The sequence below is a fragment of the Drosophila suzukii genome, chromosome 2L (genome assembly GCF_043229965.1).
Source record: "Drosophila suzukii chromosome 2L, CBGP_Dsuzu_IsoJpt1.0, whole genome shotgun sequence".
NCBI classification, from domain to species: Eukaryota; Metazoa; Arthropoda; class Insecta; order Diptera; family Drosophilidae; genus Drosophila; species Drosophila suzukii.
Window position 1 is genome coordinate 9,077,975 of NC_092080.1, and position 13,125 is coordinate 9,091,099.

At 39.0% G+C, this 13,125-nt stretch overlaps 1 protein-coding gene across 1 annotated transcript; it reads right to left on the reverse strand.

The window, feature by feature from the left end:
- Positions 1 to 611: 611 nt before the first annotated feature.
- On the reverse strand, positions 612 to 1,643 carry LOC108011029 (uncharacterized). The gene has a single exon (XM_017076075.4). It carries the CDS (start codon positions 1,508 to 1,510, stop codon positions 746 to 748), a length of 765 nt encoding a protein of 254 aa, XP_016931564.2. The 5' UTR covers positions 1,511 to 1,643; the 3' UTR covers positions 612 to 745.
- Between the last annotated feature and the right edge of the window lie 11,482 nt (positions 1,644 to 13,125).

A 13,125-nucleotide genomic window follows, 5' to 3' on the forward strand; every position in this document is an offset into this window, starting at 1 on the left:
TCCTCTCTTTCTGCCACTCATTCATCCAATTGTTGTTTTCCATGCGGCACATTAGCTTCATTTGTTCTATTGTTTTGATTATGATTTACAATGCCCAATGCGCAGCTTTTGTTGCTTTTCTGAATGAGCATTTTGTGTGTGTGTGTGTGTGTGTTGGTGGGTGTGTGAGAGTGTGGGTGTCCACATGGCAGTGTGTGTGTGAATTTATGTTGAACAAAGCAAAATACATTTGCATAGGGAAAAAGTAAGAGAGAGTGAGGCATTTGGACCACACAATAAATTTCATTTAAGCCCTGCAGAAACATTACCCACTATTTGAATGGTGCCTTTGTGCAGGGGTTTTTTTGTTTTTGCAAAACTCTCACTAAAGTGTTATTAACGCTCATTAGGCTCTGGGGTCTAAATCCCTTTAGGAGGAAAATTCTAGCACTTGTTAATTATTTGCAAATTTAAATTTAGTTGGACATTAGATGTTTTCTTTCCATATACTAATATTCCACTGATAAAACGTATCTTTAATTTAAAAATTATAACACAGAACTCTCTTTATTTAATTTGTAATCGTAATAAACAAGAAAAGCAATAAATTTAGATTTATAAACTAAAGTAACATTCGTATTCACAATATTCCAACATAATTTTATAGGATATGTTTGCTGCAATTTAATAATCACCTTGTAAAAAACTTGAAAATTTTGGATCGACATAGTTTGGCTTGTATGAAATTGTTTAAATCGGGCTTAGCTTATCCCTCTCTCTTAAGGTTTGAGCTGCCAGTTGGATTTTGGTTCTGGCCAAAGGATTGGTTGGGAAAGAAGTGATCCTCCAGTTTCTGCACACCCTCAGGAGTGCTCAGATCAAAGGCGAATTTTAGGTACTTGTCGAAATAGTTCTTGGTGCGATTGGTGCTCGAGCGGGTAGAACGATGACTGAGATTGGGTGATTTATCGCCTCCCTTTGTTTTGGGTTCTTTGGGTTCTTTCAGTTCTTTCAGTTCCTTAGGTTCTCTAGATTCTTTGGGTTCCTTATGTTCTCTGTGCTCCCTAGACTCCTTGGGTTCTTTTAAACCTCGGGTTTCCTTGGGTTCCTTGTAAACCTTGATATCTTTGGTTTCCTTGAGCTCCTTGATCTCTTTGGGTGTAAGTTTTTGAAAACTAGCTGTGGTCACTGGAGGTCGAACAGTTTTGGATGGTTCGTCGCTTAGATGAACCCTGCTTTGGTATTTAGGAGCCACTGCTGCATTGCCTCCGCCGGCAACTCTGATCGCGTTTTTGGAGGCCTGAGTCATATCGAAATGATTACTTATCCTGCTCATGTCGTGAACGATATCCTTTGGTGGTTCCGGCACCTGCTGTTTGGATGTCTTGGTGCGTCGAACGTTACTCATCTTGGGAATCTTCTCTTTGGGCAGTCCATATTCGTTGACCTGTTGTCGATATGCCTGGGTCATCGAGGGATTATCCATACGTGTGGATTTAGCCTTTCGAATTAATGTTGGATTGTGCGACATTTTTCTTGGAGCGTTGCGAGGAGCAATGGACTGCTACAAATTAGGGAAACAGTTAGCGGAACTTATTGTAAAAAAAACTAGTGTAGAAATGAGGCAGAGAGGGTTACACTATTTGAAGCCAAATTCAAGGATTATATGAAATTTGTTTTTGGGAGATATAACTTACAAGGTTTTGCTATGTAAACATTTTTGGGAAGTGCTGCGCTGTTGTTTTAAGGCAAAAGGATTATAAGATTGACCACATGACAGCAAATATTTAATTTGCCATTTATTATACTGAGATAACTTTGAGTTTTAAAGGAATTCACCCGTAAAATTCTTCTAAAAAAGCTAAATAATCCTTCGTGAATAAATTTATTTTTCTCTCTTTTAAGCACGACAAAAAGTCAAAGCTTAAAATGCGAGTAATATACCAAAGAGAAATGTGAAAGAGAAATGCAGAGATAAAAAGACTTTATTTTTGTTGGATTACTTTTTCGGGACAGCTGCTAAAGTGAAAGAAACAACAACAACAAAAAAAACAATTAATTCCGGATAAACACATTTTATAATTAAAAAATTCCTTCGCCATTTTTTTCTGGCTTGCTCAGTGTATTTTGTTTTTGTGTGAGTTCGCAAAAACAAAGCCAGCTGATAAAATGAAAGAGCCAAAGAAATTAAGTGGAAAGCGAAAAAAACAGTGAAGGAAAAACGAGCTTAGAGAAGTGACAGCAGAGAAAGCAGAGAAAAGAAGGGTATTTCTAGCAACACATGGCGTATACGCAATATTCCTTTGATTTCGACACACAAATTTAATCATCTTTTCTGGGCAAAAAGAAAACCCCACTAAGCTGATTAGGGTCTCTTTTTACTAATTTCTTTCTTATTTTTCCCCCTTTTTTTTTTTGCATTTCTGTGGACCAAGTAATTTATTGTTTGTTGTGCGTAATTAACCCGCTTCGCGGTCGCTTTCTTGGCTTTCACACTTTGTTTTGCAGCCCTTTTTCCTAATGACGTTGTGCACGTTTAGAGGCAACATTTTCCCTCTTTTTTTCCGGAATGAAATTTCATTTCATTTTGGTGATTTAAGTCTTATCTGCGTGTAAAGTCGTCCACGTAATTAGTTTCATTCCAGCCTCCACCCACAGGGTTTCCTTTTTTTTTTTCCTGCCCCCAGTTTGCGACCTGTGCAAGTTTTTCCCCTTTTCGCTTACATTTCACAAAATGTGCGCAGCTTGGCTGAAAAAGTGGGTGGGTGGCAGTTGACGGGGCCAAATGTCAGCTTAGCCCTCGCAGGCAATGCGAAATGACAGGCAAATTAAAGCTGAGTGGACGGGTTGGAGATGGCAGCCAGCAGACAATTTATCAGAGATACATATAACATGATAAAGGTATAAAAATAGCCAGGCTTAATGCAAAAAAGGCAAGAACAAATGGCAGAGAAATCTCCTTTGACAGTTACTGCAAATTATTCCAAAGAGAACAAGTTTTTGACTTGTTCAAGGGATTTTACAACCAATTTGATAAGCACAAAAAAATGTAGCCAAAATGGAAAAAGATAATCAAGTGTCAAGTATGTAAAGCCAGTTGAATTGCATGAAAGTTCTGCAAAAAGTGCGAATAAAAAATATAACTTAATTTTAATCCTTTAATTTGGCTTAACCTAATCTGAACTTCTATTTAATTTAGGTACTAAGAATGTACTAAACTTGTTGAAACGCTGACATCTTTTAATTAACATCAAAGTTGCTAAGTTAAATAAAATCATTAAACGAAATGACAGAAATACTTTATCTTCAATACTTTATTTTCCACTGACATTGAAGTTTCCTAAATGCGTAATACCCATTTAATGCGCGCCCAACGAGTTGTCTTTTGTCTTTTACAGAATTTGTTCACTGGTTTTTTCTACTAATGCTTAAAGTTTCCTTAACGGGCTTAGGGCACAAGAACAGGAACAAAGACATGGCTCCAAGAGGGAATTGTCCTGAAGGAGTTCCTTTTCTTAGGCAGCCTGTTGCCAATTGTCAAGCAAACAACTATTTAATTGACATTTGCAAAGGAATGTGTTCTGTTCCGTGGACCCTCTTGGCTGGCATTTTCCTCCTTTATTCAGGTCCCTCTATTGTTTTGTTTGCCTTTTTTCTCCTGATCTTTTTTATTCGAGCAAGGACTTGAAGGAATTGTTTAACAGCCTAATGCCATACCCAGAAAAATACAATTATACCATTATACCATTAATCGTTTAATGATAAAAATTTAAAATTTAAATAAATGGTGATACATTTTATTAGTATACTTTAGCGGAAAAAGCTTGAATTCCAAGTTTATTTATTAAACTTGATATATTCTTGGTATATTACTTGATATTAACTTGATATATTCAAAAACAGCTTTATGAAATTGTTGATATATCAAATCATATTCAAATAACTTTAAATATAATATCATAATATAACCATTTTTCCTGTGCAGTTTCTCTTTCCAGCTCTCCAAGGCAGTGATGTCAACAGAACATTGCAGCCACTTCTCACCTGGCTCCTCACCTGTCTTTTCCACTGAATATTTCACCGCTCGACTGACAGTCAATTCGAGTTCCCCGAAAAAAACTAGAGGTACATATATAAATTGCAACATAAATTATACGCACATGGCTGGGGGAAATCGAGCTGGGATAGCTTGTCCCATGTGCTTAAGCGGAAATCGTGTACAAAATGAAAATTCGGAAGGAGGAAAAGTCAACCCCTGACCCCTCAAAACCCCCCCTTTCTCCATTCTCCTTTCTCCTGTCGCCGGCGCCACTCGTTGCTGTTAACATTTCCGCTTTATTTGTCTGCCTGCCCTTTCACCCCGCCGCTTTATCTGTATAGTATATATATATAAAATATATATATTTGCCCGCTTTTCAGCCCGACATTCCACCTACATTTGTTTGGATTTTTGTTGCTGCAGCTGCAGTTTTATTTCTGCAGTCCTCAGCTCGGTTTTTATCTCTTTTGTGTCGCCGCTGACGTTGTCTAATGTTTTAAATATAAACTCGAATATAATGCAGAAAATAAAAGCATAAATCAACGCAAATATCGCTTTTGGATTTCTTTTCAATCTGCACAAGTACAGATAGAGTCGGAGTAACTTTTCCCTTTTGTTGGCTTGGCTTGTTTGCAAACCATAAATTATTCACATACAAGTTCATCTTTTAATGCGATAGTCTGTGTTCTCTTGGCTTTCTTTTTTCGGGTTTCAGGTTAGAAATAATCTGAATGCATAGGATTCGAGTGGGAGAGGATAAGCCCCTGTGTAGGTGAAGGTATTTTAGTAATGGTAATCTTGGGTGGGCGTTTGAATAGGAATTTTCAAATATGGTTTATATGGTTAGGGTTAGGATTAAACAGTCTCTTTTTAAATATGGATTATAAGACCTATTGTTAATAAAATTGCTTTAAATATCATAGTTATTAAATTGTATTTTGTATTGGATGTATTTCTATAATAAAAGATACCAGTTGCTGTCAGAAATCCAATTTTCCAGGTGGCGCTTTCCCTCGACTGGGGTTGCCAATGGTTTTCTTTGCCTACTTATTGCATTACCATCATTTGGTCCTGTCTAGGCTGACTTTCCCACCCATTCCCCACTGGCCAAGGGAAAGTGACAGTCGAACTTCCCGTTTAGCACTCGCACCCAGTCGGGCGATCAATCAAACGTGGCATGCAAAGCGGGCCACCAAGGATTGGCTTGCTCGCCAGGCTCCTTGCAAATTGAAACGTGAGATGTGGACGCAGGACGCATCCTTCCCATCCAGCCAGTTGCCACCTGGCCATTCAGCCACACGCAGCAGTTAATTAAATGATGAGAGCGTTGACGTGTCGCTGGGACTAAATGGCCAACAGGAGGAGGAGGAGGAGGAGTTGGAGGTGCTGACATGCCAGGCTGAAGCCTGGGGCGACTGGTTGTCTGGCAGTCTGGGGACCACGTCCTTGGCCAGGACTCGCAGTTTGACAGACGCACGTTCGGCCAGTTTATAATGCAATGAGAGAGTTTGGAACTCTGCGGGATATGGCCAGGAACTTTGGAACTGCGTGAAGTTTAGGTGACTAAAGTGATTTTTGGGAATTTACAAAAGTTTGGAAAATTGCATAAAGCTGAATAAGCTCTGATTTTACTACATTTATAATAAGAAATTTCAAGTTCAGGTAACTAAAGTGATTTTTTGGAATTTTCTAAAGCTTAGAAAAGTTTAAAGAGCTAAGCAACTTCTAATTTTACTTTATTAATGAATATAAATATAAAGTTTGGGTTACTAAAGTGATATTTTCGAAGTTTCTTAAGTTGGAAAAGTGCAGAAAGCTGAATAAGCTCTGATTTAACTACAATAATAATTATAAGTGTCAAGTTCCCTTTAATATTACTATTCTGATTTTTTTTTCGCATTCTACTCTATATAAGGACGGCTAGATATTTCCTCAATCCAATAAAGGTTAAATTTGATTGATTATTTAATTTTCTGTTTTTCTAACTTGAATATATCTCTATTTAGGTTGATATACAAAGTAGAGGCAAATGAAAAAGGTGTTCCCCCAGCACCACTGTGGTTGCACTGGGTGGCTTTTTCGGATTGGGTGGGGACTGGATGCTGTGCTCCTGGTGGTCACGTAGACGCTTCAGTTGCATGTCACACGCCGCTTGATTGGTTGCCTGATTCGTTGATTGCCCAGCTCACCGCTCACGTGACAACGCGTTGCCCCCGGGCATTGTCCAAGGATCCGGATCCAGATCCCGCAACCCAGAACATCGACCTGCCCATCCACTTTCCACCTGCCCGGCACACACGAATCTCACCTGTCAGCCCGTCAGTCGGTCGATCTGCGTGTCTGTGTGTTGTGTGGTGTGGTGTGCTCATTCTAATTTTCATTCCATTCCCACTCAAGAGCCACAAACGCAAACTAACCGAATCGATGTTGGCCAAGTCAGTTGGCCAGCTTGCTGATTTGATTGATGGCTGGATTCTGTTGCTAATGAACTTACATAAGTGAAACCGTTCACAAGTTATGGCCCCCTGTTGCCGTTGGGCCAACAATTTCTCATGCTGCAAATGAAAACTGATTTTGGACTAGTTTCTGTTTGGCCCTCGGGCAGAAAAATTGTGAGCGACGAGGTGAACAGGTTGTTAATTAGCAAAGTTGATAAATTCCTGCAGATTTAACATATCAAGTGGCTGGCAAAGTTGGCTTTTTTCTCTCTTACTCGGTTGCTGGCAGTTGTAGTTGAAGTTTTTGTAGGGTTTTTTTTTTTTTACCTACATAAACTTGTTGACCATATACTGGGAATTTTCGCCCATCAGTGGTTGGTAGTTAACATGTGGCTTCCTGTAAGTAGAGAATCATATGTATCTTAATTAGTAAAATGCTATCCAGAGGGGAATTTTTTGTTCGGAAAACAGTTGAAAAAAAGTATAATTAATTAGAATTTATGAGACTAACTAATTGGGTAATATTAATATTTATATTTTAATTATGGTGGTTAGAACATTGCAGAGAAAAAATGCTAAGCTTAATTAGTATCAACAATAGTAACTTATATGTGCTTGCCACTTTAATCACTGGGGTCTTTATTTCCCTTTTAAATGTAATTTAAGGTGTCTAAAAGTATGCAACAATATATTTTAAGCCCAGAAGTACATTGATTTCATTCAAAAAGACGCCTGTTCTATATTTACTGCATTCTTTTAGACACCCTAGTGGTTTATAAATATTAAATAAACATTATAAAAATCTATTGCTTTGTCGAGAGATATTTATTTGATCATATAAGCAAATCAATTGTTTATTTTCTATTAATTTATTTCAGTTTGGTGTACCACAGAAATAGTATGTCCCTCAGGAATCCAGCTTAATTTACGAGAAAGATTTTCAGTCGCTAGCTGCTTTCTTCTTACTTATTTATTTAGTATCAGTTTTATGCAATTATTTGTTAGGGCAAACTCTGCTGACTCTCTAATGACTCCAATTCAATTAACCAACTTTCATATTCAAGTTCTTCAGCCTGTCAACATTTCAGCATGTCAAGCACTCTCCACCTAACTTCTTTCCATCTTGCCAGCAACTTTGTTTTCCCAGGACATATATGTGAGTGGGCGAAAGCCGAGTCAACACTTGACAGCCAAACGATAATTTTCCTAACTAAATTGTCCAGGGCATGGCAAACAAAAGTTGGGCAAACAAATAAACTCATCGAAGGCATCAGGCCATTAGGTTCGCTTAAAGTAGTTGGGCAAACAAACGGAGGTGAGTGGAAAAGGTGGAAAATGGGGTGGGGCGGGAAAACCACAAAGTTTCTAAGCAAATCGCTTCAACTTTTGCATGTTCTTTTTTATGCTTTTTATGTTTTTTTCTGATTTTTTTTTTGGTTTTGCTTGTTTGTTCTTCAATGAAAGGTTAACTCCATAACAACTCCCAGACTACAGACTACATTGACTGACAAGTGGTGTTTTCCTCCACGTTTTTCCACTTTTCGCGCTGGCAGAGCCAAGATTTTGTAGCGCCAAGGCGAGACAACATAAATCATGAACAGACACAGCGGAAAACTGAAAGCTGAGAACTGAAAACTGGTGGAAAGTGCTGGGAGCTGGGCCACAAAGCTGCGGCGGAAAAGCCGCAGTGGAAGAAGAAGAAGAAGGAGCAGCTGGAAAAACCGCAAAGCGTTTTTGGTCTTTTGCTGTTTTGGTGGTGATGGCGCTGGCGATGGTGGAGAACTTGCCACTGGCAGAAATCGCCTCAAATGGCTTTAAAAGGCCATCAACTCGGAGAGCTAAACCCGAGAATTTTCCTCGCCGGGCGGCAAACTTTGTTTGTGGCAGCTGCAGTTTGTCTGTGCAAATTGGCGATGGCAACTAAATTGAAAAGTGCCGGGCTAAACGCCCGAAAGTAGGCAATGGTTTCTGCTGCTCGGCAGGATTCATTTCGTTTCAGTTTGCAGCAACCGCAGAAAGGATGTTTTTGCTTAAAGTTCCCGGCTCGGCAAGTTCTTGGGTTCCTTTTTTCCCCACCGACTGTCTGCCCTGGACATTTCCTCCAAGCGTTCGGCATTTTTATTTCTTTTTTTTAGTTTTTCCTGCATGCCCGGATGTCTGGTCATTGAAATGGTTTCGCCTTGCCCTTCTAGACACTATTAATTTGAGTCGTTTTTCTCGATTCAGCATTTTATTTAATTTTTTTTTATGTTTCAATTTCGTTTCGGCAGCCACTTGATTTGTGGCTTGTTTTTCTGATTTCCTTTCGCCCAAGGATATTTAATGCTTTCGTTAAATTCCTGTATGTGTTCTGATATATATACATATAAATACATTAAAAAAGGCTATCATTATCTCTTTAATTTTTTTGGCTTTGGATAGTTTTTATTTCCGCAACTATTTCTGTAGCATACTTTTCCCAGTCTGGCCCAGTCAAAAGCAAACGCTAATTGAAATTCCTCTCTCGGAAAAACCGCACAAAAAATGCCGAGCCAATTGTATCCGAAACATACCCATAGTCCGCACACATGGCGAATGGTTATCGATGCATCCGGCAGCTGTGGCCACTTCCGGTCGACTGACCCTGCTCTGACTTCAGATTTCTATTCGGGACATTCAATGAGCGCGACAGATTAGCCGCTCGCCAACCACAAAAAGCTCCGGGGAAAGCCGGGAAATGCTAGGAAAAGCAGCCAAATTGGAGGGAGATGTCGGGGAAAATCAAGACCGACAAAAGCGACTGAGTCCGTAATGATGCGGAAGTGGACAAAAGGCAGCCACAGCCACAGCTTCAGCCTTCAGCCTCACAAAAGCCAGAAGCTGGTGCTGCCAATTCCACAGCCCATGGCTTTTGGCCATGACTATGGCAAAAAGGCATTCTAAAACTGCGGTCAATTGAAATGGCAATCAAGTTAGCGGGCACGTTCTTGTCAAAAGGCCACATACCAAATGGAATGGTGGTCCTGTCATTTGCTGAAATTCACACCAGAGAACAAAGCTAAAGTTGCTAGATAATAAGGAAAGGAAAGGCCAATTGAATTGAAATTTAGTGAAAATAGAAAGAGTTTTCTGCTTTAATTATTTATAATTATCAAGGGGCCACTGAAATCAAATCAAATGTAATTTCGGGCATCTAAAAGTATGCAACAATATATTTCAAACTCAGAAGTGCAATAGATTCACTGCCTACTTTTAGACACCTATAATGACATTAAATTTAAACCGATTTTTAATTGAAAACCGTAAATAATATTCTTAATTGGGATATTGTATCTTAACTAACTGAAACATCTATCCTTTTCTTGTCTCTTAACCAAGTTAAATTCATGGAAAAGTAAAATAGTCTTACTACCATAAACCCTTAAACCAAAGCAACCCTTTACTACTCGACCGGAAATGCCTCTTTGGATTGATTTTTCAGTTATTGTTTTGGCCTGGGCGGTAAATTTTCCTGCGTTAAATGGAAAGTCAGATTAAAAATGGCCGGCACCACCTTTTCCTGCAACTCATTTGAATGTAATGCGGGTATGTGCAACTGGAAAAAGTTGGTAATCCAAGTGCTCTCCTTTCTTTTACCAGAGTCGTAATTTAATGTGCTTGGCACTCTGCTTCCCCTGCTTTTCCCTCTTAAGTGGGAAATTCTTCACCCAGTTTCCCCGAGCACTTTAAGCCCGATTATGGTTGCGGCTCATTTTCTTTCTTTTTTTTTAGCGCCTTTTGTTTGGGCCTCGCTCTTTTTGTTTGCCTCGCACGTATCACTGCACAAAGGGAAAAAAGAGAGAGGCCATTACGTGTTCAGCCAAGAGTGTTTTGTATGTGTGCGAGAGTTTTCCGCACTCCATGTGTGTGAGTGCGCCTGCAATAATGATTGGAAAGTTTCGCTTTACAGTTGAAAATGGAAATGGAAATGGGTAAAATATACTGCAACCGAACACGCCCCAAGTCGTAAATATTTGGCAGGCCATGGGGTCATTTGCATAACAAAACTGCATGCGGTGCAGCCATTAAATAATTAGAAATGTTCCTTTTCCCAAATGCATATCTAGGGGGAAGAAATTCTGCGAGGGGAAGGCCAAAACTTTGTGCAACGCCTTGGCCATTAAAGCGCAATCAACTTTCGACATCACTGGCGCCGAAGCAAAAACCACAAAAAGTGGAGAGATTTGCTATTTATTTTGTTGACGGAATTGGAAATGCTCTTTGAGTTATATTTCGAAAAAAATACTCACCCATCAACGGACTTTTTGTTAATAAGTCTTAGGGTTTTTGTTAAAAAGTTATTCTTTATACTCTTAGAGTTTAAAAAATTTAACCCTTTAAAATTGGTAAATGATTTAGATTCATTTAAAAAGGTTTTAAAGACATAACTATATTCTCGGAATTCTTTATAAGTCTTATAAAGGTGTCTAAAAGTATTCAATATCATATTTCCCTTAAATGCAGTTGAAAGGACAACCTTCCCTATTTCATTGCATACTTTTAGGCACCCTTTAAAGTGATTTCACCCTCGTATATTTTGTTAATGCTTTTCAGGATGTGGCTTTTCAATGTGAACTATTTCCGCCTACATATTTACATAACCCTTTCAAAAGTAAGAGTATTACTCAAACTTTGGCACAGCATTTGGGTCGTAATGCGCCCTGGGTGGCGGTGGCATTCACATTTTGAGGTTAGTTGCTGTCATAAATTTTTAGTGCCCTGACTTGGCTTTTGTTTTGGAACTGCACTCCCCTCGTTTTCCCAAGGAAATTCTTTTGTTCATTCGCCCGCTCTAATTGGCAGCATTTGATAAATGCAATTGACTTGCATTTTTCAGTTTTTTGTACAATTTTGCTTCTTTTCTTTTTTGCCTTGCTGGTGATTTTAATTGGTCGTTAAGTAGTTTTAATGGGTGCGTGTGGCTTTATGGACTGCAGCTCCATTGTTGAGTCATTGCGAGTGCATTTAGAGCCAAAGCCTTTAAGCCGGGCCATAACATTGTGGCCAAAAGCCAAGCCAATCTAAGGCAGCCGAGTGATTTTGTTGTGCGGGTGGGAAAACGAAAATGGGAAAAGGTGAAGGCAGAGGGAGAGGGAGAGAAAAGGAAAAGCATGTTGGAAAATTGTTAGCGACAAGGAGCGACAACCGCAAGTCGAATTGACTTTGGCGCTTTTGGCTTTGACGCGTTGACATACAATAAAGGTATTTGCCTTGGCCACGCCCTAAGCTCAGTCCGCCCCCGCATATAGCTCACAGCGATTGTCACATGGAATTTTCATCACCCGAAAACAGCGACGTGTCACACAATCCTGGGAAAAGTGGAGAGCAGGATAAGGAATGGAAGTCCTGGCTGGAGTGGGTCATGTCACCATGTATATTGAACTTCGGGCGGGGATGCCTCCTGTTCCAATACCTATTACTCTAGAAATAGATGGTCGTCTTTCTTCTATTTAAAAATAAACCTAAATTGAATTAATAAAAATACATTTTATTACCTAGTATTTTATTATATTAATATTGCTATGAGTACGAAAATTAATTTGCAAATGGTACACCAATGTTCCAAGGGGTATATGCTATTCGAAATACTTTTTCCTCCTTCCTAAGTATATTTCTTTTCCCTGGAATTTTCCTTTTTCCCATTTTTTTTGGTCTGTGCTGGTTTCACACTGATTACACAAACGTGAGTAAGCTGCTTTCAGCATCGCGTTCCACATGCAAACATCAGTTCATGCATTTATTCATGTACTCACTCATTCATTCATTCACTGCTCCAAGGATGTAGTCATTCATTTTCATCATTTGTATGTTGTTAAGTCAGCAAAGGGAAAGCCAAGAAAAAAGGAGACCTGGGGCAAAAACTTGACGCACTTTTTCCTGATTTGCACTTACCCAACCCAGTCCCCAGATTTTCTTATCTGGGCGAGAGTGTGTGGGATTTCCTTGAAGTTTTCTTTCTGTTTGGTCATGGCAACAGATTGAAATTTGGCTAACTTCATTTGGTCGGCTTTTAGGCCAGCCCAGTCAGAGCCGAAGTTTGTTAATAATTTTAAGTGAATTGCCAGAAAGGAACAAACAGTTTTTTAATTGCTCTTTCTGGTTGAAGATGTTGTGCGAACACTTTTTGCTGATGTTTTTTGAGCTGAACGTCAGCACTTTTAAATGAGTTCAGTTAGCTAAAGTGTTTTTTAGCCACGAAAGTTATGGCAGTACTGTTTAGGAACAGATTTTTCTATTAATCCAAACTTTGGAACAATGTTTTCCTAATTGAAAATATAGTGGAAATGATTTAAGAATTGGTTATGGTTTTTTCTAAGCTGAATTTATCTTAAATAAATATCTTAGTCTTAAACAATTTTTAATTCAAGTGTAACCACAAAGTGCCCAGTAAATTGCTCTCAAATATTCCTGCTTCATTGTCTCCATTTTCGAAATATGACCATAACGAGTTTCTAATGGTATTCAAATCCAAATGAGCCTGCATTCCCAGATGGAAAAATGGAAAATCGACATGGGAAATGTATGCTTTAATTGACGAGCAAACCAACTGACACACTAATATACACACAGATCAAATTTCAATATGCTAATACCCAAAAAACGAAAAATACGAACAGAGAGACTCAGTGGCAGCCTTGTGGCATTTTGGGA

Bases quoted from the DNA above. Each gene is read 5' to 3' on its own strand.
- LOC108011029 (XM_017076075.4), bottom strand. From the start codon at position 1,510: ATGTCGCACAATCCAACATTAATTCGAAAGGCTAAATCCACACGTATG.